General features: G+C 39.5%; 2 protein-coding genes across 2 annotated transcripts in view; one reads left to right on the top strand and one right to left on the bottom strand.

The window, feature by feature from the left end:
- The window catches only part of ibtk (inhibitor of Bruton agammaglobulinemia tyrosine kinase), a 30,153-nt gene extending 15,417 nt beyond the window's left edge, over positions 1-14,736 (bottom strand). The window contains exons 1-14 of the mRNA XM_042489806.2: positions 14,579-14,736; positions 13,656-13,757; positions 12,842-13,219; positions 12,600-12,696; positions 11,772-11,896; positions 9,724-9,834; positions 6,874-7,044; positions 6,423-6,540; positions 5,838-6,018; positions 4,830-4,953; positions 3,329-3,506; positions 2,700-2,853; positions 673-1,057; positions 23-279 (exon numbers count right to left, since the gene is read on the bottom strand). Coding sequence (XP_042345740.2) covers positions 23-279; positions 673-1,057; positions 2,700-2,853; positions 3,329-3,506; positions 4,830-4,953; positions 5,838-6,018; positions 6,423-6,540; positions 6,874-7,044; positions 9,724-9,834; positions 11,772-11,896; positions 12,600-12,696; positions 12,842-13,219; positions 13,656-13,679 — 2,303 coding nt within the window. The 5' untranslated portion in view covers positions 13,680-13,757; positions 14,579-14,736. The remainder of the gene's footprint in view (positions 1-22; positions 280-672; positions 1,058-2,699; positions 2,854-3,328; positions 3,507-4,829; positions 4,954-5,837; positions 6,019-6,422; positions 6,541-6,873; positions 7,045-9,723; positions 9,835-11,771; positions 11,897-12,599; positions 12,697-12,841; positions 13,220-13,655; positions 13,758-14,578) is intronic.
- Positions 14,737-17,879: 3,143 nt separating this feature from the next.
- Positions 17,880-20,049, top strand: tpbg (trophoblast glycoprotein). The gene has a single exon (XM_042490104.2). It carries the CDS (start codon positions 18,357-18,359, stop codon positions 19,482-19,484), a length of 1,128 nt encoding a protein of 375 aa, XP_042346038.1. The 5' UTR covers positions 17,880-18,356; the 3' UTR covers positions 19,485-20,049.
- The last annotated feature ends 4,306 nt before the right edge of the window (positions 20,050-24,355 follow it).

Raw genomic sequence — 24,355 nt, 5'->3', positions numbered from 1 at the left:
AAGAGCTCACTGCATCTCTCACCGTGCAGACAGGCTTCCCAGGCCCAGCTTTTTTGCAACACCCTGTAAGGTTTTCACAGGGTTGGCCCCTCCCTCGTTGGCCCCGGCCTTATCACCTTTGCCTCCTTTCCCCTTCTTGCCAGGCTTGGCACATTTGCTCTTGGCCTTGTCGCCATCACCTTTGGTAGCAGGGGGGAGGGAGCGGTACACCTCAAGAGCTGAACAACCTCTCAGGCCCAAGTCCTGCAGGCTGCTGATAAGCCTGTCCTGCTCCGAGTCCTGGCCATAGCAAAAGAGAAAGTAGACCATGGTCTTCATGAAATAACCGCAGCTGAGTCAGAGGCTCAGTTCTAGAAAGCTAATGCAAACATTTTGTATTCATTGAAGCAATTGTACATATTTTTTAAGATCTTTTTTTTGGCTTTTTGCCTTTTTTGACAGGACATCTTAAGTATGAAAGGGGGAGAGAGGGGGAATGACATGCACCAAACAATCCAGAATCAAACTGGTGGCCGCTGCGGCAAGGATATAGCCTCTGTACATGCAGTGTCCGCACTAACAGCTGAGCTACTGGGTGCCCCACAGTTGTATATTTTGAAGTCTAATATATCCAGATTTTGTTGCTGGGAGTTTAGGTGAATAACACTTTGGGGATTGTTTTCTTTTCCTCACCTGGTTTTGTCCCATCTGAGCCCCTGAGACTCTCGGCCGGGCACCGTGCACCAGCAGCTCACAGGAGTCAGTGTAGAGGAAGTGCAGAGCATACTCTAACATGTCTGCTGGGATCTTCTCCAAAATGATTAAATCACAGCCCACAGCATCTTCACTCTTCTTCACTTCTCCGTCAAGCTCCTCGTCAACCCCGCAAGACTCAGACATGAACTGCTTCCTGAAGAACTCGGACCTCATGGACAGAATGTACTTGTGGGCGGGGAAGGTGCGATCACCGGCCTGAAGGGTCACATCGTGGATGCTGTCCATTTCATCCGCATCGTCAAGAAGGCTCCGGAAGTGTTGGGAGAAGGAGGATGGAGAGATGCTGGGAATCTCATACAAGCTGGATTTAAGACACAGGGCAATGAAAAAAAAAGACCATTTAGAACATAAACTTCCAAAACACAAACACAGAGAGTATCATCTGTGACAACTGAGTGATAATAAGAAATGAGGTAATACATCTTTAAAAAGCTCAGGTGCTCACCTCAATAGAAATGACAAATGTAAATAGAGCACAGACCTTTTCATTAACAAGATAACAACGTCTATCGGACAGCAAATGCATAAAAATGACCAAGCCATATGTCAATCAGAGTAAAGTTGTATAGTTAAAAAGAAAATTATCAGCAGGGAAGAGATCTAAAATAATAATTATTTAGACCCCATTAGACTGACAGTCCACTATTTTTGCATTATGCCTAACTGACCAAAGTAACATTCAGTGGTAAATTATTATTGAGTCTATTGAAAGATGATGCTTTTAAAGTCAGTCTTTTTTTTTTGTGTCCCATCAGCTTCTAAATGCTGATAGACCGTAAAATAGGAGTATGTTTTATAACTATTTTTTATCCATTTACTATTTAGCTGGCACTTCTTTAATGTTTTACCAACATACAATATAGTTAACCACAACGATACAAAACACTGTCAAACTCAAAAGTACTAGCAGTCAGAGGTTTCGTCAATCGCATATTTTCCGTCATTGATTGAATATTTTAAACAATGACCAAAAAAAAAAAAAATCTGAAGGCTATCCATTATTTTCACAGATCTGAACACTGAGGGTGATCCACTGTGACTTTAAGTAATTCACACCCATGTACAGTTTATGGCATGTGCATATTTTTATTATTTTTTAGCAACTGAAGTTCTGTTTGTGAGTTCATGTACATGATTTTGTTATGCAGCTGGCTTAGGCCATCGCTGCATACCATTGCAAAATGTCACTGCAGCTGAGCATCCAAAGTTTCTTTGCATGGTCGGTGTCTTCATTTATCTTTTTTCTCCATACCTTTGTAAATGCATAATGATCTAATGTTTTGTATATTGAGAAATGAAAATGAATGAATGGAAACTCAATGAGATTAAATATTTCTTATTATTATAACAAAGTTAAAATAAAAAGACTTTTTAGACCCTGTCTGTCAAAATGACAACGGGATAGTTTAACACAACCTCTTGCATTTATAACATTCTCAAAAAAGAGGTTTATCGGATTGTGGATAATAAAAAGCATGTTTTAACGGCGTTACACTGCACACAATCATCACAATTACTACAAAAAGACTATTGATGATGATATTGTTGTTTTCATCAAAGGATCCATCCTTCATTTAAGATATCTCACCTCCTCTTTGCACTGATTGAAATAACCTCTTTGGTCAAGTTTGGATTTCATACCTTCCGTCTGTTCTTTAAAAGTCAACTTATGATAAATTCATGGATTTATTTCCTCCAGCTCATGAAGAGTTTTAATACCCTGTTTACACAAGAAGCATTTTAACTTCTTATTTCAATCGTCTGTCTCATCTCTGCCTGGCAGAAGAGAAATGCTTGGCTGCGAAACAGCTTTCTCACAGTTCACGTGTAACTGGTCCCAAAGGCTCTTTTAAGGCTTCAAGAGTGCTTTCTACTAACTTATGAACATAAACACACTATTAAGCACAGCTTTTTTTTCTATGCTTCAGGTGAGATGCCCCTACCTTGTTTTGGGGTCAGACTGAAGCACTCCAAAATTTCGTCCTTTTGAGTCCATGGTGACTCTGACAGCTCTGTGGACGTACGGGAGTTTCTCCAGGCGGATTCGCTCATACATTGTCACTGCATCTGAATGGCTACATACCTCCACATTGCCCTCTAAGATTACAAGAAGCACACAAGTAAGATTTAAAATCAACAGTTTCCTTAATTAATTCATGAAAACATATTCAAAAACTTATTTTAATGATGTCTTTTAGTCAACTCCATTTACTTTTGAGTTGTTTGTCCTCTCTATTTTTATCCTTGGACACTTGTGCTGCTTTTTTTTCTATTAAACTCTAGCTCAGTCCTTTTATTTATTTATGTATTTAAGCACATATATATATATATATATATATATATATATATATATATATATATATATATATATATATATATATATATATATATATATATATATATATATATATATATATATATATACATTTATCCATACATACATATATGTGTGTGTGTGTGTGTGTGTGTGTATGTATATATAAATATATATATATATGACAAATATTTAAATAATTTCAAACTGACAATTGCAAAACTTTGCAAAACTTTCTAACGTTCCTAAATTCCTCACCTTTCTTCTCCCCATACTTTTTATATTCTCCAGCCCACACGCCACTGAAGCCTTCCCCCTCCTGAGTCACAAACATCATGCCATTCTTGCTGAGTGCTATGTCCGACATGAAAACCTGACGCCCGTACGCCCACCGGCACTGTCTCACCGAGCTGCCGGAGGAACGCCAGCAAAACACCTGACAGAGAAAGGGAAATGGAGGAGGGAGAAAATTTAAGGAAGGTTACACAGACAAGTCTTAGTCACCATTTTCATCTATAGAACCCCATATAGGCCAGGCTCTATTGTATAACCAGCTACACTGCACCATAGGTTACATAACAATAGGGGTAAGTAAAAATAACAATGTTATACATTCTTCTTCAGTTTCTAAATGTTAGCACTGTGAAAGAAGTAAGATTTACAGGGTAAGTTTTTTTTTTTTATCTGGACACTATTTTCCCAGATTTTTGTGTCTAAATGACAAATGGGAACGGCAATTTTTGAAATTGGTCAAGTATTGAACAAGACTGCTACAACCAACAGAGGCAAAACAGATGGCAATATAAACACTCAGGGCATGTTCACACCGTCTGTTTATTTACACTAAAAGTGTGTGTTTTTGCCACAGACAGGCTTACATTATTATTCAAAGGATCTGATAATTTATGGAAAGGATCCCTCCAGAGATAGACCTTTTGTTGAAGAGTAAGGCCCTTTTTATTAAACCAGAAAGAGCCTTAAAATCACCACTGCCAAAGCCATCACTCCATTTAAATAAATAGTAATATAAGGCTAAACACAGCCAGCACATTTTCACACCTATGTCAGTGAATTAATGGTTTATTTTAACCAAATCAGAGTTGGTGATTGTTGGAACCGTGAAAAGAGGAATACAAACCGTTTTGGGGAGCTCTATTTAGTTTCTGTGGACTTTAAATGAAGTGTGTTTTACAATAATCAAATTATTTTGTTTTTAAATGGAGTCTGGCAGGTTTGACGATAGTGATTTTATGGCTCTTTTTGATTATACAAAAAAAGACGTTATTCTTTAAAAAAGTCTGTCTCTGTTGGGATCCTTTCCATAATGTTGTACGACACTCAGATCAATCTGAGCCTGCCAGTGGCAAAAACAAGCATTTTTTGTCAACATAAATTGGCTGTGTGAACATGCCCAGAGTGTTAACACTGCAGCCAGTTTTGCTGCTGCTGGCTGCAGCCCCTTCACTCAATACTTGGCCAATTTCAAAAACTGTTATTCCCTATAGTCACTTAGACAGAAAAACATGGGAAAATAGGGCCCAGGATGCTCTCTCTGCTATGCTGCAAAACAAATCTACTTACAGGTACAAATAAAGTCACCCCACTTCACCTCAAAAACGTTTTAAGTTAACCCTTTTAAGTTTAGTTTTATTGTTCTATATTTGATTTAGGCCATATTCTTTAGTACCACTTTCCTTCACCTTTAGCACAAATAACAGCATGAAAAGCATTTTGTCTCATACTTTATAAATGCACTTACCCGTCCAGCTTCATCCAATGCCAAGACGGTCACCTTTTGCCCCCCTCCCTCATTCAGGATCTGTGGAACCACACGGTGGTCCAGACTACCACCGCTGACAAGAACCTTCTTGATGTTTAGCTGCCTGAAAGACATAAATCAAAATGGATCATTAGGAAACAAAAAAGAAAAAAACTGTGTCACAATTAAAGCATAATTCATCGTGACCTACATTTCTTGGTGGATTAAGCTTATTTAATTATCACTGCTTATTTCTAGAAAATTTGCATTCCAGTAAATCCTGTATTGTGTTCTTGCTCTTTAACAGAAAGGCATGCACTTAGACCTACTTTCCAACAAGCACATTTTTGCATAACTATACCATGCAAATAAGAAAAAAGATAATATAACAGCTTTCAGTTTAGTGGGTGATTAACAGCTGCCATTCAAATTAGGTCTGATTACAATACCAGAGGTAATACAGAACAGAAAGTGCCTCTGGTGGTTTGAAAAAGCTGCACACATTAATCCCATGAATGAGCATGGCAAAATATTAAGTATGTATTATTTTTTTTTTTTTTTTACAGAGATTACATCTTTACATTTTGCCCACCAAATACCTGCATCCCTGGACTCTGTATGACATCAAAAGATCCAGTCTTTTGTTGGTCCAGAATGATATACTGGACCTAAACAAGACATTTCCCTGCTATTTTAGCAATGGGATGTTGGATATTGGAGACAAAATTGTTAAAATTAGTGTTGTATGTGTGTTTTCTAATTTTGTGTGTGTGGCAGTTTTTAAGATGGTGGTACTAAGGACCAGTTTGCTTTATTCATTGCTCTGATTACATTTGGGATATACTGCTATGGCAAAGAAATATAAAACGTGTAAATTAAGGTCATGTCAATTTTGTTTGCTGTAACGGTAAAAGTTTTATAATTAAATGGAATCTCCAATCAATCCTCAGTCTTTTAAGAAAAGAAAATTCAAGAATAAATGAGACTTAATTATTGTTTCTGTGTCACCTTGACGCCATTTTTTTGCACTGGTAATCAGCCAAAAGGTAGACGTCCCCCTTCTCTGTCACAACAACTGTTGCTCCATCACTCGCTGCTGCCATAGCTATGGTGACATCCTTGTGGTGCAGGGCTGACACCTGCCGAGGGGCTGTCACACACTTCTCTCCATTAGGATCCAGCAGATACCCTTCAGATGAACACACAATAACATACTGTTCATTAACATATCATGTAAACAATATACAGCGTGTTTGTGTGTTTCATATACCTGTTTAATTTTACAAATAAAAAATATATCACATAATAGCCTTTTGTGTCATCCACCTCTGATATGATGGAGGGTCTTCCCTCCTCACCAAAACTCCTACAGAAGTAAATGAACAATTGTACCATTCTACTATTTCAACACGATCATTATTCATGCTTGAATGCTAAAATTATTAACTTTAGCTTTATCTTTTATGCCGGCATGGTGTGCCACGGGGCTGTGGGTCTCATCTTTATCTGCTCAAATTTACCATTCGGTATCTGAAAAGCAGCCATTTTCTTTCATAACACTCGTTCTGCTGACATTTCAGCGTTGAGACTTACCCAGCTGGCCTCCATTGAGCCCCATTGTGTAGACAGCCTCTCTGGTCCAAAGCACTGTGTGGAACCTTCCTGCTGCAACTCCGATCACTGTCCTGCCTTTCAGCGTCTTGGAGAACACCTACATACATACGCATACAAAGGTTCCGATTTTCTAGACTTAACATCAAAGGCAATTATTAATGTACTAGTTGAATAAAATAATAAATCATTTTAAAACAGAAACTTGCAGTAGTTAACATTTACAAGTAAAAAATAATGTTCCTGCGGGAGAGCACTTGTTCAAAAGTCTCTGAGGTGTCACACAATCAAAATGCAATAAAGTGCAAGTAAAAAAGCAGTGCCACAAAAGTCTATATGTAACCAAAGCCAACTGGCATATAAATAATGCTCACTACATGCAGTGCAAAATGTCATCGGCCCCCCTTCCATTCCCCTCCCTGCTATCTCTCACCTGTTTAGGGACATGAGCTGAGGCAGGTGGAGGAGCCAGACCAAGCTGGTGGAAGCTGTTGAGGCCAAAAGTGTAAACATAGCCTTCTTCTGTCAGCACCACTGTGTGGTCTTTAGCTGCCGCCACCTGGGTGCAGTGGTGGGACATCAGACCCTCCACCATCCGAGGAACCTGTGGAGAGGAACGAGAAAAAGAAGTGAGTAAGTAAGTCAGTAAAGTTTATTTATATAGCACTTTCCACAGATAAAAATTACAGTGCTTTACATTATAAACCGATACACAATAAAGTAAAATATGAATACAAAATAAAATAGCAGTGATAATCAGCACAAAGCTAAACATAAAATCACAGCAACAAGTCATGAGGGCAGAGACATGCATATATAACAAGGAATAAAACATATAAAACTTAATAAATTATGTGTATTATGCATTCAAACAAAAGCCTGTCTGAATAGAAATGTCTTCAGGTGCTTCACTAAGTTATCACATTAATCGAGGGATCGCAGCATAAGGGGAGAGCACAACATCATTTGGGTGCAACGCCTTGAGAGACGTTGTCACCTGAGGTTATATAGCGGTTCTGAGGGACAGCCAGAAACTGTGGTTCTGATGACCTAAGTGGCTTATTAGACAAATACAGGAGGAGGAGGTCAGTGATGTACTGTGGTGTTTGACCGTGCAAGGCTCTAAAAGTCAGCACAAGTATTTTAAAATGTTTGCAAAATCTAATGGGAAGCCAGTGAGGAGAGGATGAAATTGGTGTAATATGTGATCTCTTGTTAAAAGTTTCTCTTTAAAAGCTGAGCAGCTGCATTTTGAACAGTTTGGAGACAGTTTTAAGAAGTTTGATTTAAACAGGTAAAAATGGCATTACAATAATCTTAACGAGAAGATGCAAACACACAAATAATCATCTCCATTTCAACCTTGGTCACAACAAATTTTTATTTAGTTATGTTCCTTAATTGGAAAAAAATATGAATGCATGAGCTGACTGACATGATTATTGAGGGACACGTCGAGGAAAACACCTAAATTACTAAGGTTTTTGCTGAACACAAACACTGAGAGATCCCATGTGCTGCTTGATATCAGGTATATACCTCTCTGGAGCAATAACACGAGCCTCAGTCTTATTTGTATTTAACTGAAGGCAGTACAGAGACGGTAAGAGAAAGATTAGAAAAAACAAACTGAGTGTTCAAAACTTAAACTGCCCGAGCTCAATGTTCAGCGTTACATTTGGGTTGGACCAATAAAAAGACTGCAGAATTTCCCCTTATTCTACTGATGACAGTATCTCTGCTTGAAATTTTTGCACCAGGGCATTTCTGTGTATTACACTGCTTTATTTATAAATATTTGCCAGTCATTCCGCAACTCAAATAGCACTGTCACAGCGGGAGCCCTGTTGTTTTCTGCTCTGCTCAACTCATTTGCTGCAAAAGCTAATGTAAAAGGACAAGTCTGCTGACAGTCTGTATTTTTCTTGTTGTCAACAAATCCCATAAAAAGACCAAAATCAACAATGAATTGATCCTGCTAACAAGTACTGTCTCTGTATCCACAGTCCGATATTCTCCCTCCCTGCCATTGAGCCCCAGTGTTGCCCAAAAAGATTAGAAACAAACCAGTGAGCCATACTGTTACACTGAGTGACATGTTCCTTCATTAGCATCAACATAGGCAATGATGTTCATTTATTCATGGCAGAGGGGATTACAGTGCCTGCTCCACCTTAACTGATGAAGACAATTTACACACAATTAATGTGTGATGATATAAAAAATTGTAGCGGAAACACCTTTAAAGGACCAGAGACTCAAAACTCATTTCACTTTGTCATTGTATTTTCAAAAGAATCATATTGTTTCCCAAAGAAAATACACTCTTTGAATCCTTTGTTAGGTACATTTATGCAACTGTAAAAGTCAGTCCAATCCAGCACAACAGCTGTGCCATATATTTTACAAACCTTATAATAGCCAATTTTTGTTCTAAATTCTCAAGATGTGTTAAGTTGGTTGTATGTTTATGACTGAGATCCTTGCAGTTTGAACTGTTGTACTGCACTGCATAATACTGAAACATGTTTCTAATTAATGTTCCCCAGCATGTTTGTAAATGAGGTTGGCAAAAAATTAGAAACACCTCTCAATATAATACAGGCCAGTTCAACGTCATGACAAAGTACAGCCTCAATAATAAGCATGTAGTTATTAACATCCTGCTGACAGGGTTAATCAATACTGAACTTTATTATCTTTGTAAAAGTAGAATTTAAGGCTGAGTTGCTATATCACACTGCATTAGATTTTTACAGATGCACTTAATAAAGTGATCACTGGGGATATTTCTGTTCAGAGTGGAGACAATTTAGAAATAGTATTTTGACACAGAATCTGAGGAAGTTAGTCTCCAGTATCAGCAGCCTCAGGCATTTAACAATGGAGACAAAACAACAAACAAATACATTTTCAGACAGAAATCTGTGTTTACAGTGTGTGGCTGTGATCTGGGAGGAAGCGGCACTTTTATCAGTGGTGGACAAAATGAAAGGCTGAAACTGATTAATTGATATTCACCAGCAGGGTCTTAAAGCCACGCCATGTAAGCAAACACAACTTAAACTTAACATCCCTTTAAAGTAATTCCTTTTTCAGTTTAAGAAAGACTGTTGATGGTCATCTCAAGTGTATAATCCAACGCACTGCACCGTGTATTTTAAAACTGGAGCAGAGACACCAGTTCACAAAACACTGTACCTGTTTTGTATTCCTTACATCTATAAACATTACTGTAAACACAAAAACTCAATGGCATATAATGCCCTTTAACAAGTCTCACCAGATAAGTCTGTTCATCCCCATGGCCAAGTCGTCCTCCAAGTCCATGTCCACAGGTGAAGACCTGGCCTTTTTGAGACAGGAACACAGAGTGGAACTTACACAGGACCACCTACAGGGAGAAGAGGAGATTAATCTTCAACATTATTGCAAGTTTTTTTGTTTGTTTGTTTGTTTGTTTTGTTTGTTTATTTTGTATTTTAAAATTAGGGCTGCTTGATTATGGTAAAAGTCATAATCACGATTATACTGGTCAATATTGAGATCATGATTATTTAAATTACTCTAATCTGAAGTACTAAATATATTATTCCAGGGTAAAAAATTGAGTCTAGAGTTTGCGCTGATTGAGGCTCTTGTCATTATAATTTTGACCTCATAGCAGAGGCTGCGATGCAACTCTTTCCATGTCCTTTAGCCAAAGCCCTCTTGTAGTGATAGTAAAACACTATACCAATAAAGGCCCTTGCACAAGTGGAAAAGCAAACATCATTACTAATACATTGCTACCCTCAGGCTTTCAATAGAGCATAGGGATGTTCCCCAAAGTATCACATTGATGTGGACATTCACACACATGCATACACACCAGTGTAGTTCATTTAATTAAAAACATGTCATTGTGGAATTAATATTTAACCTCTGGCACCTGCTGGCTTGGGCCAGGAAGACAAAGAGAATACTCAGTGCCACTGGGTCATTGTGTGGTCATGAAATAAGAGCCATCTGTCCCCCACTAGGCTTTATGAAATTACTCTGCATGACAAGTCCTGCATGTCAGAAAGAAGACCCCAAAACATATTGTTTCTTCCGTAAACACCAATAAAACAGTGACAAGAATCCCAATTCATCATATCTTAAATACACAAACCACACACAATTACAAAGTATTAGGAATGGACTGACGACAAGATGTCTAACACAGTCATTACTTAATCTACTACAACTAGCATCTGGTGTGTGTACACACCACTGGGGGTGGTTTCACCGCTGCCAGTGGCTCTATTAATCACACTAAGAGCACCCACATAACAAATGCATGAAACTGTAGCTAGGCTGGCACAGTGTGGCAGCATGGCTTAACCATGCTCAGACCAGCTTAACAAAAGTCATATAGAGGAGAAGACATAGCTAATCAGTCCACACCTGACACACAGACTATGCCCTCTTTTTGACTTAGTCAAACAACGTCACAGTTAGTTTTTTTCCTGTTAATGTTCTAAGGCTGTAACTAGGGCTGCAATGTATATTGTTTTCTTAAACTGTCATTGAGATGTCAACTTGCACTATAAACAAATTAAAATAGGCTTTGATATTGCACTTTGATTATAGTGAAAACATATTAAATTACATTCTGTCTCTAGGTGCTATATTGTCTGATACACACCCTGCTGTTTACTCTCTTAGCAGGGAGTAACAATAAAGTAAAAAGTTACGTCAGGCCAGTAAATATAATCAATCTGTTGCCAAATTGGACCAGTGCTCAAAAAAGAGAGCAGATAAGAAATTAACTGTGAAATTGTCAAGTGGTAATTTTAATTTCATTTTCATTTATTTATTCGCACCATTAAAAATAGTAACAGAAAACAGGTCAAAAAGAATATAGAAAAACACGTGCCGGAGAGGTAGAAACCCAAATGGACTTATAGAGATACCTCTCCGAAGGTAATACAATAATTTGCAAGTAATACAATAAATTACAGTATGTTAATATAAGCAATATACAATAAGGTCAGCAATAAATGACAAAAGATCAAGACAAAGATTTTAGTTTCAGTCTGTCCATAAACAAACACTGGTAGGTAATACAGGACTCTGGGGAGGGAGTGTTTTGCTGGTTTACCCAGGTGGTGTGCCTTATCTGGAGTACCCATGTGCATTGGCATTTTTTTTCTAATGCAACACATGTTGGCACAGAGCTGAAGCATGATGCCATTACTGGTGTAACACATGCAAGTAGGGTACCAGGGTAGGGAAGCCCTATGCTGTAGGAAAATACACCTTACTCCCTGAAGAGCTGGGTGCAACAACAGTGTGTTGTTAGCCTACCTGCTTGATGTAAACCCCGGTCCTGGCAAACACATCCACGAGCTCAGGGTGCTGTCGACTCTCCTGATTACCATGCCCGAGACTGAAATTAGTATTGTTTCCCCATGTGTATACTTCAGTTGGGTCTGTAATGAGGAAGAACACACAATTACGAGCACATTCACAACATTGACTGCCTCCACCTGAAGGTTGATTTAACCACTGGTCTTTTCCACAATTAGAAAAAGGCGAGGCAAGTTTATTCGTATTGCACTTTTCATCAACAAGGCATTTCAAACACAAGACAATATAAAAAGACACATTTAGACAAGATTTTAAATGGCCAAATAAATAAAAGATAGAAAATAAGCTACAATAAAATAAAATGGATCGAACAGAAGGATGTCCTGGTCATCCAAAGTGGGCACTACATCCTTTTCTATGTCATGTGAAAATCACAAATCTTGATGGCTAGAAAGACGTATGATGGAGCACAGGGAGAGTTAAATCCCATGCATGTACAGGTGTCAAGTGCATCATTAAATCAGAATGAGTCACCATGATGCTAAGAAGCCTGGTGACTCAGTACAAAAACAAAACTAGAGTCAATAGCTTCACCATCAACGTCATATTAATGCACCATAATGTCAACGAACAATTTTCTTAATAATGTGGCATATGATGATCCTGGTGAAGGCCACAAGTCTCACAATAATGCTGTTCGTTTTCATTGTGAGTGTGACTGAAATTTTGACCTCTTTAGACTTTTTCCTGTCTTCATGCACCTAGGAAGCAGGTGACACTGTGCCAGAAAATGCAACTTAATTTAAGCACAGAAGCTTTTCGTACCTGTGTTTTTGAACACAACATGCGCTGGTCGGTCCTTCATTGTAAGGTCCAGGACAGAGAGGCCCTCCTTGTCTAGAGTGGAGAGAAGTCCTCCATGCTGAAACAATGCCAAGAAAGAAAATGACTGAAAAAAATCTTGAAAATTAGCAAGGGATCATTTTATTTTCTACTTTTATGGCACCACAGGTTCTTTTAAATGTTATATTATCTGACCAGTTGGGTGATTTACTTTAAATTCATACCTTGACCAGTGATATGAGACAGTGGATATGTCCATAGAAAGCGCTGCGATGCAGAGCGGTCCAGCTGGACTCCTTATCTTTCACCATCATGTCAGCACTCTTATTTTCCAGCAGCCACTCCATTATGGCCTTCTTCCCCAGTGAGGATGCCAGGTGCAGGGCTGTGCGACCAAAGGCATCCCGCAAGGTGCACGCATTGTGACAGTGCGAGGTCAAGAAAGCCCGCAGCTGCCCCTCAGAGCCGCTTGTTAGTGCCGCTATCACCTCATCTGCATGCTGCTCTGAGCGGCATTTGGGGCCGCAGTCCGGCACTGCCAGACTCATCCTGACCTCAGCCAAATCTTCACAGTGAACCCACCTCCCTTGTGTATAAAATTCCTTGACAGCCCACCACCCACAATGGCAGAAAAAAAATTAAAAACAATACAATGCAAGGTAACAAATCAAAAAGACTGTCACCAAAATTTTGCTCAAAAACAAAGCTGCTCTCAAAGAAGAAAAATTACAAAAAGGAAAAATGTGTCAACAAAAGGTCGAGATGGTTTGGAGTGCTAGAATTGTGCTTGTGTTGAGGTTCCACCGCACCCTAGCAACCCCAGAGGGTTTCTGTGACTTGCTTCAGTCGACCATTTCAACCAAGAATTGAACACAAACTAAGGTGCTTGCAGCATGAAATGGCATCAAGAATTCAATACATACAAAACCTCTTGTGCGTTTCATACAAAATTGTACATCAGTGTTTGCAAAAATAGTATATCCTCTATATATTCTTTTAATAATTTACAAAAGGCAAAAATCTCAACAACCCTCTGACCTTCTCGCCAAGCAGTCCAACCATCAAACTTGAGGGGAAAGGCCCCCTTTCCCCCCAAAATTCTCTCTTTCCTTTTCACAACTCCATAATTGTAGAGTGCACCTAAAGAAGAAAATGTCAGAATTAATGAAAAACAATGGCGTACATTCACACTTTGTGTACTTGCAAACTGCAACAACAGCTTTGAGTGCAGGATGGAGAAGTGAAATGGGATCCAAACCTGCTAGTTCAAAGGTCAGAGCAAGTCTAGCCTAATAACCGACCCACAGAGCACAAATCAGCTGAGCCGGCAGGTTTGCAAGAAAGCTATTTGACAACGTTGTGCAAATAAGATTAAAGTTAATTAAGTTTGCATTACGGATAATGTTTTTGTGATAGTGATAGTGAAGATAGTGCACGAGCGTTGGTAAAGTGGTTCTTAATATTGACAAAACAGCAGGATTATGTAACATGCTAAGTTAGCCGAATTCCATTAGGTTGTTAATTTTCCATGTTGGCTGCCCCCCATTAAACTCCGATGAATTCTGTGTAATAGCCCTGTTTTGTTGAAGCAACTGGGCACATATTTCTTTACTAAGATAAGACAAACCTATAATGTTTCTCACATAGCTAACCAACTTCCTAGCAAGTTGTGCAAAAGCACCAGCAACTAACTAACCGTCAACGTTAGCCCACACAAGTATTAGGTCATAGTGCCCAAACCGGATAACGTTACTTCAAGCCACAGTATAATTTGTTATGTATTTTCAAAACTGACAACTAATTAAAGACTTTTCAAAAACAGCCATGAAAGAAGAGGTTTGTCAAGCACTGTTAGCTATATTTAGCTGATGCTACCTTAGCAGCTAACTTAGCTTAACTGACACATCATCCCCTAGCTTAGCGTTAGCGAGTTGGTTTGCTAACGTCGTATCATTTCTTACCTTCCGCTAGATAAAGAAAAAAGAAGACATGGCGAAAGTAGCGTCAACGGCGTAAATCCACTGTGTCATAACTACTAAGACAGAGACGCTGGTGGCTCTTTCACTGGTGCAAATGTTGACAGGACTGGATGCCTGAACCCTGCAGGGTATGTAAAAACCTCGCCAGTGTCGAGACTTCTGATTGGTCAGGGCGTGTACATCCCAGAATGCTATTGATTGATTTTTGGGGGCGTTAGTCGTGCTCAAAATGTGCTGTTGCTGCATCGATGATGTCATAGGAAATTTGACTTTTTTATTTTTAGGGTTTATTTCAAAACATATATACAGAAATAAAAATATATGTGAAAAAACGTGATAAAATTACATTTACTTAAAAAAGCATACCTCAAAATTAGTATATAGGCTACTTTGTAAATGTATTTTAAATGATACAAGAAGACAGTTTTTGTTTCATTTAAGATTTAGTTACAATTAGTTTACAAAGTGTTTGTGATAATGACTCTTTAATGATTTTTTTTTTTTCTGTTTTTTATTTTTTATTTTAAAGATTATTTTTTGGGGGGGCTTTTATTGCCTTTAATGGACAGGACAGTTTAAGTGTGAAAGGAGTTGGGGGCGGGGGGCGACATGCAGCAAGCCCGTGGCCGCTGTGGTGAGTATACAACCCCTGTATATGGGGTGCTGCTCTATCCACTGAGCAACAATGAATTTTTTAATTTCTCACTAAATTTGCCTATACTTCCAACTGGATGCAATTAGGAGCAAGAGAAGCAGAGAAAATGTTTGAAGGTTGGTTTAGAATTATTTCTGTACATAATGTGACAAAATAATGGTTTGGTCCTTTAACAGAGAATAAAGATAATTTTGAGTTCCACACCACAACTATCTTTTGAGCACCACACCTTTAGGAGACATGACAGGATGTAAGTAGCTTGTAGATCCTCCACAATAACATCATATTAGTAACAATAGTTTCATAGTTGACAGATAGACTTCAGGTGGAGTATTACTTTCAGCCTTGATCCAGGTGTCATCGAAGTACTCGGATAATTGGTCACACTGACCAGGCTAAGAATAGGAAGGGGTCAAAGGAGGGTAAAGCTAAGGTTACACCAGGATCAACACAGGGGCTTCCAAATATCATATTGATGAGCAAGCCCTCCCCCACAATTCATGCATGGACACTTCAGTTTCGCTTTTCAGCAGTACAATCTTGCACAATTGAGCAGACAACTACAAGGTCACTACTCGAGTCACTTCCCAGAAGGAGATCTGGAGATAAAGACCACATAAAGAGATAAAGAAATTGACCTTTCAAAGTCAAAGTCAAAGTCAAAGTCAGCTTTATTGTCAATTCTGCAGTATGTACAAGACAAACAGAGGATTGAAATTGCGTTACTCTCAACTCTCTGTGACAGAGAGTAGACATAAATATATATATATTTAAAAAGAGATAAATAAAAACTGTACAATACAAACAATGACACATTAAAAAAATAGACAAGGCAAAGTTGTAGTAGTGCAAATGTATATGGTAGTGCAAGAAGAAAGAAATAAATTAGCTCAATAGCTCAACAGCTTTCAATTAATTTCTAGAATAATATCACTTTTTTGAACCCGTGATGCAGTCAGATGTTTGACTTTTTCCATCATCGTTTGGTTGAGGGAAATTAAACCACTTCCAAAAAGCAGTTTTATATACAGCATTGAGGAAATCTTGCATTCCTCTCACATTTGTAAGATCCAAGAGCTCTTTGCGTCACTAACACTCAGATCAAATATGATTGAACTGGAGCCCAATCTAAACTTTTATCCCATTCCATGGATCAGACGTCACAGTGGAGAGATTTTTTTTCCCCCTGGAAATAGGAGCGTTTATTTCACCAAAATGTGGTGTTTCAAATGACCATTTGAATTGAAGCATGATGATATTTAAACATTTTTTTTAAGAATTTGTTTAAAACTTTACCGCAAAACTTCAAAAAGACGTCAAGACGAAGGCACCTTCATCCAAATCATTACAAGTCATCTTGTCTTTGCTCTTAATTGGGATTTGTTATATGTGGTTCTGTATTAAGTTCGCATATCTTGACAATGTTTATCCCCTGCCTTCATTGGGTCTAGATGCCAAAATAATCCTCATGGATCCTAAAAGGAGACTTACTATGATGAACAGGAGTAATGTGACATTGTCAGTGGATCAAATGATTCATATATTTCCTTTATCACTTTTCTTTCTGCTTCTCAATACCTTCAGGCTGTTTCCCACGGAGACTATAACTTATTAAATGGGCTTTGTATTGAACTGGATTCGCAGATATTATGATATGCCTAATGGATCAAACTGGCTTTCCTGAATCAAAAAGTTTATTTTTCCCCTTTATGTGGAGTCATTGCCTATTTAATACAGCATTATGTAAAGATAATGTATTCCAAAAATGCCATGTGAACATATGTTTGTGTTTGGCAATGATTTAGTATGGGATTGCAAAAAAAAAAAGCATTTTTTGTGTAGGCTAAAATTTGGATCAGATAATCAGGCATATATATTTAACTACATTGTATTATGGATATTTTTTTTTAAAAATATCTATGCAGACAGGTGCCTGGGATATGACTTTTTTGTTTTGTTTTCTTTTCTTTTGAACTGTCCTTAAATTACAAATATTTTCACTTGAGCTTCCCTCCCTGTAAATGCATGACCTTCCTTCCACCATAAATTAATTGCTATATTTTAAAAATGTACCTTGAAACGTTGTAGACAAAAGCCCTGATTTAAAAAAAAAAAATCCACTCTTGTCATGCATACGGGTTAGTTAGTGCCTCCCAAGTGCGTAAATTGTTTTTTGATGTGCTTCCCCCTTTTTTGTACCACCCCCTCCAATATATTAAATAACGAACGGTCCCTTATGAATTTGACCATATTGTTTTATATGGACTGCAGCCTCATCCTAGAGTGTAACAGTGAAGAAGAATTGTTCTTCGCACTGTTTTCACATGGCTTGGGACGTCACTGGAGCTCCCTCAGGAACCCCTAGAGGTCCCTGGACCCCAAGACACAGGGCTCAATTTCAGTAGCAGCACTAGAAAGCTACACGTTATTTTAGAAAAACTGGTCGTGATTTTCATAATTAGATGTTTTGCTGTCGTGTTAAAAGCCAATTAAAAATAACGTGTGGCTTCATCACAAGTGCAAAATTTTAATAAAAATGTGAATGAAACTTGTCAGACTTTTCTATTCACCCCCTTGTTGCTGGAAAATGGTACGCTCCCTCCTTCCAATGGTCTGCACTGTGCTGCTGTGTTTAGTCTCTCCCTCTAGACTCACAACGTTTAGGAAAGCAGCGAGCCTGAAGTACGCATGTAGTAATACATGGCACCATTAGGAGACAGGGAGCATTGTTTGTTTCGAAACCAGCAGCCCGAGTGAGTTATTTGACATTTTTACATCGGACTTTATTGTTTTGCCACGATTGGAAAGATACCATAAAAACCTGAGGTTTGGAAGACAAACGAAGGAGAAAGCCTGTAAGTTTGCGAGCTCCGCCCGCATCACCTTCATCCTCATGGAAACGTAGACTTAGGCTACCCTACGCCAGGATGGTTTGGGGGTAGTTATATGGAGTCTGAGTGGGGACTAGTAGCAGTTTTGGAAAGGACAAAGGCGGGAGACACAGTCGAAAAACTTTCCCCCGGTGAGTCACGGCGGTGAGTGGGTTGGATTGTTGTAAAGTAATCTTTACGCACGCTCTGCGCAGACAGATTTGTATAGTGCAAGATGCGCCTGTTGAGCACGTCGCGCGGATGTGACCGAGAGGGAACACACATGACCGGAATGATTCATTTGCTTTTTGTCCTCGCGGCCGTGCTGTCCTGTCAGGGCTGTCCGGACATGTGTAAGTGCGACTCACAAACTGTGAAATGCCAAAACAAGAACTTGGACGCGATTCCGCATTCTTTACCGGCCGATACCAAATTCTTGTTCGTCACTGGAAACAACATTTCCCGGATCAGTATGGACTCTTTCCCAACCCGCCTGGAACAGTTAACAGATCTCTATCTCAGTGGGAATGAGATGGAGTCGGTGGATGCAATGGTATTTGATAACTTGCCAAACCTTGTGCGGCTGGACCTGAGCAATAACAGCATCCAGAATTTTAGTGAAAGAGCTTTCCCTGCTGATAATAAAGTGCAGTTCTTGAATCTCAGTAGGTCTTTGCACAATTATTCCTATGCTGATGAGGTTCTAAGCTTTCTACAGAGTGGAAACCTCCTCCAGCTCACAGCCTTGGACTTGTCCAACAATGACCTTGTGATTCTCTCAGACAATGTATTCGTCAGCCTCTCCAACCTGGTGAACCTCAGCCTGCAGAACAGCTCCATCATCTCCATTCAGAACGGGACGCTGAGGGTGCCACCGCTGCGTGACCTTGACCTGAGAGACAACAGCTTTAGGGACCTGCCCACCACCACGCTGGCAGAGTTCAGCCTCAAGCCCGCTCTCCAGATTCGACTGTCGGGGAACCCCTGGCACTGCAACTGCTTCATCGACGAAATGCTGCTGTGGCTGAAAAACTCCACTCAGGTCATTGACATGCAGAACCTAACCTGCGCGGACCCCAAGGCCCTGAGACGCCAGCCGCTGCTGCAGTTAGAGCAGTCACAGCTGAAGTGTGCAGGCAATATGGAGGGCGTGCTGGAGACTTCTTATGTCTTTCTGGGGCTGGTGCTGGCCCTCATTGGCGTCATATTCCTGCTGGTGCTTTACCTAAACAGAAAAGGCATCAAGCGATGGATGTACAACATCCGGGATGCTTGTAGGGACCACATGGAGGGGTACCATTACAGGTACGAGATAAACTCTGACCCACGTTTGGCCAACCTGAGCATCAATTCGGATGTGTGAGCGAAGACGGGACACTGTCTGGGGACCCCATAGTGAGATATGAAATGACTTGTACTGTTAAAATTTGCATGAAAGTCTTCCTCCCCTTCCCTCCTTTCCCCACATGATGCTATTCAGATCTGTCATAGCTCCTAATTAACCCCCCTCACGACCTCCATTCAAGCACTGCCGCATGTCCTATACAAGTACCTGGCAGCTGTGATGTCAACTGCATTTCCTCCGTGTAACATTGCATGGACAATGAATTGTGGCGAAGGTTTTTTTTTTTTTATTCTGGAGAGTTGCAAAGAGTGCTATATTCTATTTTTACTTTTCCTAAAGGATAAATGTACGGAGTGACTTTTAAGTGAAAGAAAACATACTGGTCATTGCATCCTTCTCATTATGCCTCTGCTGCTTGTTTATGAGTTTGTTCTTTTTACCATGTGAATTTTGTGATATACAGTATGCCTCTTGAATGACTAGTGCACATTGCATAGATTTTTGGATTTTAGTAGGTGGATGTAATTGCTCTTTTATTCTGTGAAGATATTCGGCAAAATAAAATGCCTCTGGATTGCTGGTATCTGTCTTGACTAAGGACCCTTTTTAATCTTTAGACTCAGAGTGTGATCCACAGGGGAGACTCTCATTCCTCAGGCAGTGCCACAGCTAGCATAAAAGCATGACAAATGCAAAATTTTAAACATTTGTCAACCAGTTGAAGAATGTTTCAATTTATATATACCGAAGTATGTCTGCTGCAACAGTTTAAAGGGACAGTTCACCCCCAAATCAAAATGTATATTGTTCCTCTTACCTGTAGTGCTATTTATCAGTGTAGATTAATTAATTATGAGTTTCTAAGTGCTGGAGATATCAGTCGTAGATATGTCTGCCTTCTCTTGCATATAATGGAACTAGATTGCATTCGGCTTGTGATGCTCAAAGTGCCAAAACCCCCCAAAAAACAACAACTTTGGAAAAACTCAACAGCAGTGTTTGTCTAGAAATCACAACCCTGTTACTGAAGACAATCCACAGATTTTGTAGTGAGCAATTTCATGTGGGACCTATTTTCTCTCTACCTAACTACACCCGCCAAGCATATGACCATGCAGAAGGAAGAGAGCATCTGCTCATGGCTAGTGCTTGTGACGGTGTAAGACCTAAACATTAACAGTGTTCTCCTTGGCTGAACTGAAATATTAGTTCAGTGGTGCTAGGTGAGTTAGCAGTAGGTGCACACTTTCTTCTGCACAGTGATGCGGTTGCTGGGTGTAGTTTGATAGAAAGAAAATGGTCCCAACATGAAACTTAAGAGGTCGGCCTGACAACTGCAGAAGGAAGTGTGGATCTACTGCTAGTTCACCTAGCTGAGCTAGCTAATGTTAAAGCTCAGCCAAGCACGTAAACATGCTTACATCTCACACTGCCACGAACACAAGCCTTACATGAAACTTCTCACAAGATTTGTGGATTATCTTGAGTAACAGGGTCATGATTTCTAAAAACAGACATTGCTGTTCAGTTTATCAAATGTATTATTTTGGCACTTTAAACACCACAAGCCAAGTGCCATCTAGTTCCATTATATTATGAGAAGGCAGACATCTCTATGGCTGACATCATGAACACTCAGCAACTTACACCAAAACAATCTAGATTTATAAATAGCACTACAGGTAAGAGGAAACGTGCTGTTGGTTTTTTTTGGGTTTTTTTTAATTCGTGTGGACTTTCACTTTAAGTGCTCTTTGCGTTAACAAGTGAGTTGCAGCAAAAGGGAATAAAGTCAAATTAAGAAGTTGAATAGAGGACACATGCTGTCTGAATTTCAATGAGCTTCTATCTGTAGGTCTATAGGTGATGAGAGGAGCAAACTTTTATCTCCCATCCAATTTGCTTCCTGCTGTGAATCTGATAAAGATCCCTGGCTCTGCTGCAAATTCCCCAAAATAATGTGTGTGAGCTGCAGCCAGTGGACACATTTTACATCCAACAGCCCGTACCAGTTGGCTGAAAGCATTTCAATGTACTCCAGATGCAAAAACCAGGGGAAAAATGGTATATGCTGTTTCGTGGCACATGCAAATGAAGGCAAACTGAACCCGAGATTCTCATGGGGCACACAGAGGTATTATGGAAATGAGCTCAAGCGGCTTTTCATGTAACCCTGTTTTAAGGGAACTAGCATCGTTGGAAAAAGTGCTCTCTATTAGCGTTTATACCCGACTGTCGATTGCTATTTTTTTGCCGGCCAGTATAGTATGGATGAATATTTAATGAGTGGTATTTGTTTGAAGGGTATAGCATGCATGTTGCTGTCTAGCAGTCTAAATTAATGAAGATGTTTGTTGTGTCTGCACACAGGAATGACCTTCCTTGGCCCTTTTGAAGAGCACCTGGATAGATAATAACTTCCCTCTCCCCCCTATCTCTCACTCCTCCGTGCACAAACACACATCCTCTCTAACAACTGGGCCTTACATAGCCTGCAGCTATATGTCATTATTTGTGGTAAAACAGCATGGCTTGCGCAGATTCCCCAGCCTCAATGTCGCAGCAGCAACGTGTGTCGTCATATTTGTGTTTCATTATGTAAAACATTTTGTCATCAGCAGCAGCAATAATTATGAATGTCTCTGGATGTGTCTGATTACGTTTGTTCAACACGAAGATGGGAAGCAACGCCTGTGTAACACTATCTGTCTGGTCTGCTGCTCTGGCTGGTGTTACTGCTCTATATGTCTCCTGACAAACACGGCAGCCACTCCAACTGTCTCTGTGGGCTGGAGACGTGTTGACACACCTTCAGCTTCACACTTCCCGCCTCGAAATTTCTTTTTCTGGGAGACTTTTGTTCAAAAGCAGCATTGCCAATCTTAGAGATGAGAATGAGTGTGTAGCTGCATGCAATATGCTGCAAGATTTCTTGTAATAGGATTATTATTCTCCATTGGTTTTGAGGTGTGATTGTTAGATTCTCATGATCACACCTTCATTTCTTGTTTTTATCAATTTTGTACAATCATGATTTTGATGGTGGAACCCCTAGAATTTTTTCATAGAGCTGGCTGGTAGGGCTAAACTAAATTTTAGGAATTCTTTTATGCTGTTGAAGTATATACTCTACCGAATACTATGTTACTAAGGAGTTGCATACTGATATACTTTGGTTTCTCATTTTACAGTCAACATTACTAATTATCTGATTTGCATAGTCTAATGTCTGCAATTTATTGTTCTTCAGTTGGCTTGTTGTCCCTTTCCTTAAAGAAGACAAATATACAGCTTTAATTTGAAGGAGTACATTTATTATAAGGACCAAAACATTCACCAGGAACAAGCCTTTAGTTTAGGGGAGAATTGTGGGTACCCATAGAACCCATTTTTATTCAGATATCTTGAGATGAGAGTTCAAGGGACCCCTTTGAAATTAGCCACACCTGTTTTTCCCTCACCAAAATTTAGCCTAATTTCAGAGCGTTACTTAGCCCCTTCCCCGACAACCTATGGCAACATGGTTGGTACAAATGGATGCTGTTGGTTGTCTAGCTTCACAAGATACCACTGGCTGGCTTGAAAAAATTTAGAGCATCACAGGCTCTTACCCAACCTCTTACCCACCAAAATAAGTGTGTGTATGTGGGTTTTTTAAACACAGTAAAAACCCACTAAAAGTTGCCAGTAGACCAGAGTGCCTTTTTGTGCGTGTGTGTGTGTGTGTTTTCTCTATGGTGTGTCACATTCAATGTCATCAACAGGCTGAAAAACTTGTTAGTAGTCTAAACAGTAGAAAACAGCATGAAGGCCAATAAAAATGTGACATTTTTTTTTAGATATATCTCTTACTGTCTCTCCCTCTCAAACCTGGTGCCAACTAAATTGTGTACGTTGTTTTGAGCGGTGCTTGGACGGAGATGGATGGTATTCTGTGGCATCCAGTCATTGCTCAGACAAAGGAGCTTAAATTAGCGCGTCCACCAGGATCTTGTGTTTCCATCACTGCTGATTGCAGCTGAAGCTGCTAAATACTTTTTACTATTGCAGATTCATTTGACTTAGGTATGAATGCCAAATGTAAGCTATACAATTTAAAAAAAGCTAGATGTTTGCAGATGTTAGCTTTGTTGTTGTTGCTGTTTTTTGTGCAGTTGTAAAGGGGCCTAAAAGACTAACATGGCATCCAATTATTTTCACTGGGAGTTGAGGGTCAAAGCCCCCCTTTGGGGGACAACTGGACTTTGTAAGTTGATTTAAGTTGGTCAAACAATCCTAACATAGATGTAGATTTGGGGTAGAATATTTAGAATGTGCATTTTTGCCCTTCAGTAAAAATAATTTTAGCAGAGGACTTTTATTATGATGAAATTAAAGACATTTTCACCAAAAACTGATGTAAATAAAGCAAAACTTTACTGAAAGACAAAAAAAAAATGTACAAAAAAATTACCAGAACGTAGAAAAATAAGGGAAGGCACTCGAAACATCCTGAGGGAGGAACACAAACCCCTGGTTTTATATGTGTCCCCCCACTGTTAAAACAATACCTGTGCCCTTGAATCCAAAGCCCAAAGGTTGGTAGTTAGAAGCAATTGTATTCTCACTACAGATTTGTAATTGTTGCAGGTTCATCATGGAGATGGATAGTCTCTTAATCACACACACACACACACACACACACACACACACACACACACACACACACACACACACACACACACACACACACACACACACACACACACACACACACACACACACACACACACACACACACACACAATTCCCCAAAGTGAGGCTTCCCTACCTCTCTGTCCCAGGAGGGACGTACAGGTGCAGGCTGCTTATAACCTAATGTTTCCACAGAGACTGTCGGTGAGCAGTCC

The sequence above is a fragment of the Plectropomus leopardus genome, chromosome 11 (assembly GCF_026936395.1).
Source record: "Plectropomus leopardus strain MGB_pleo_1.0 chromosome 11, ASM2693639v1, whole genome shotgun sequence".
NCBI lineage: Eukaryota > Metazoa > Chordata > Actinopteri > Perciformes > Serranidae > Plectropomus > Plectropomus leopardus.
This window is presented reverse-complemented; position numbering and strand designations above follow the sequence as displayed.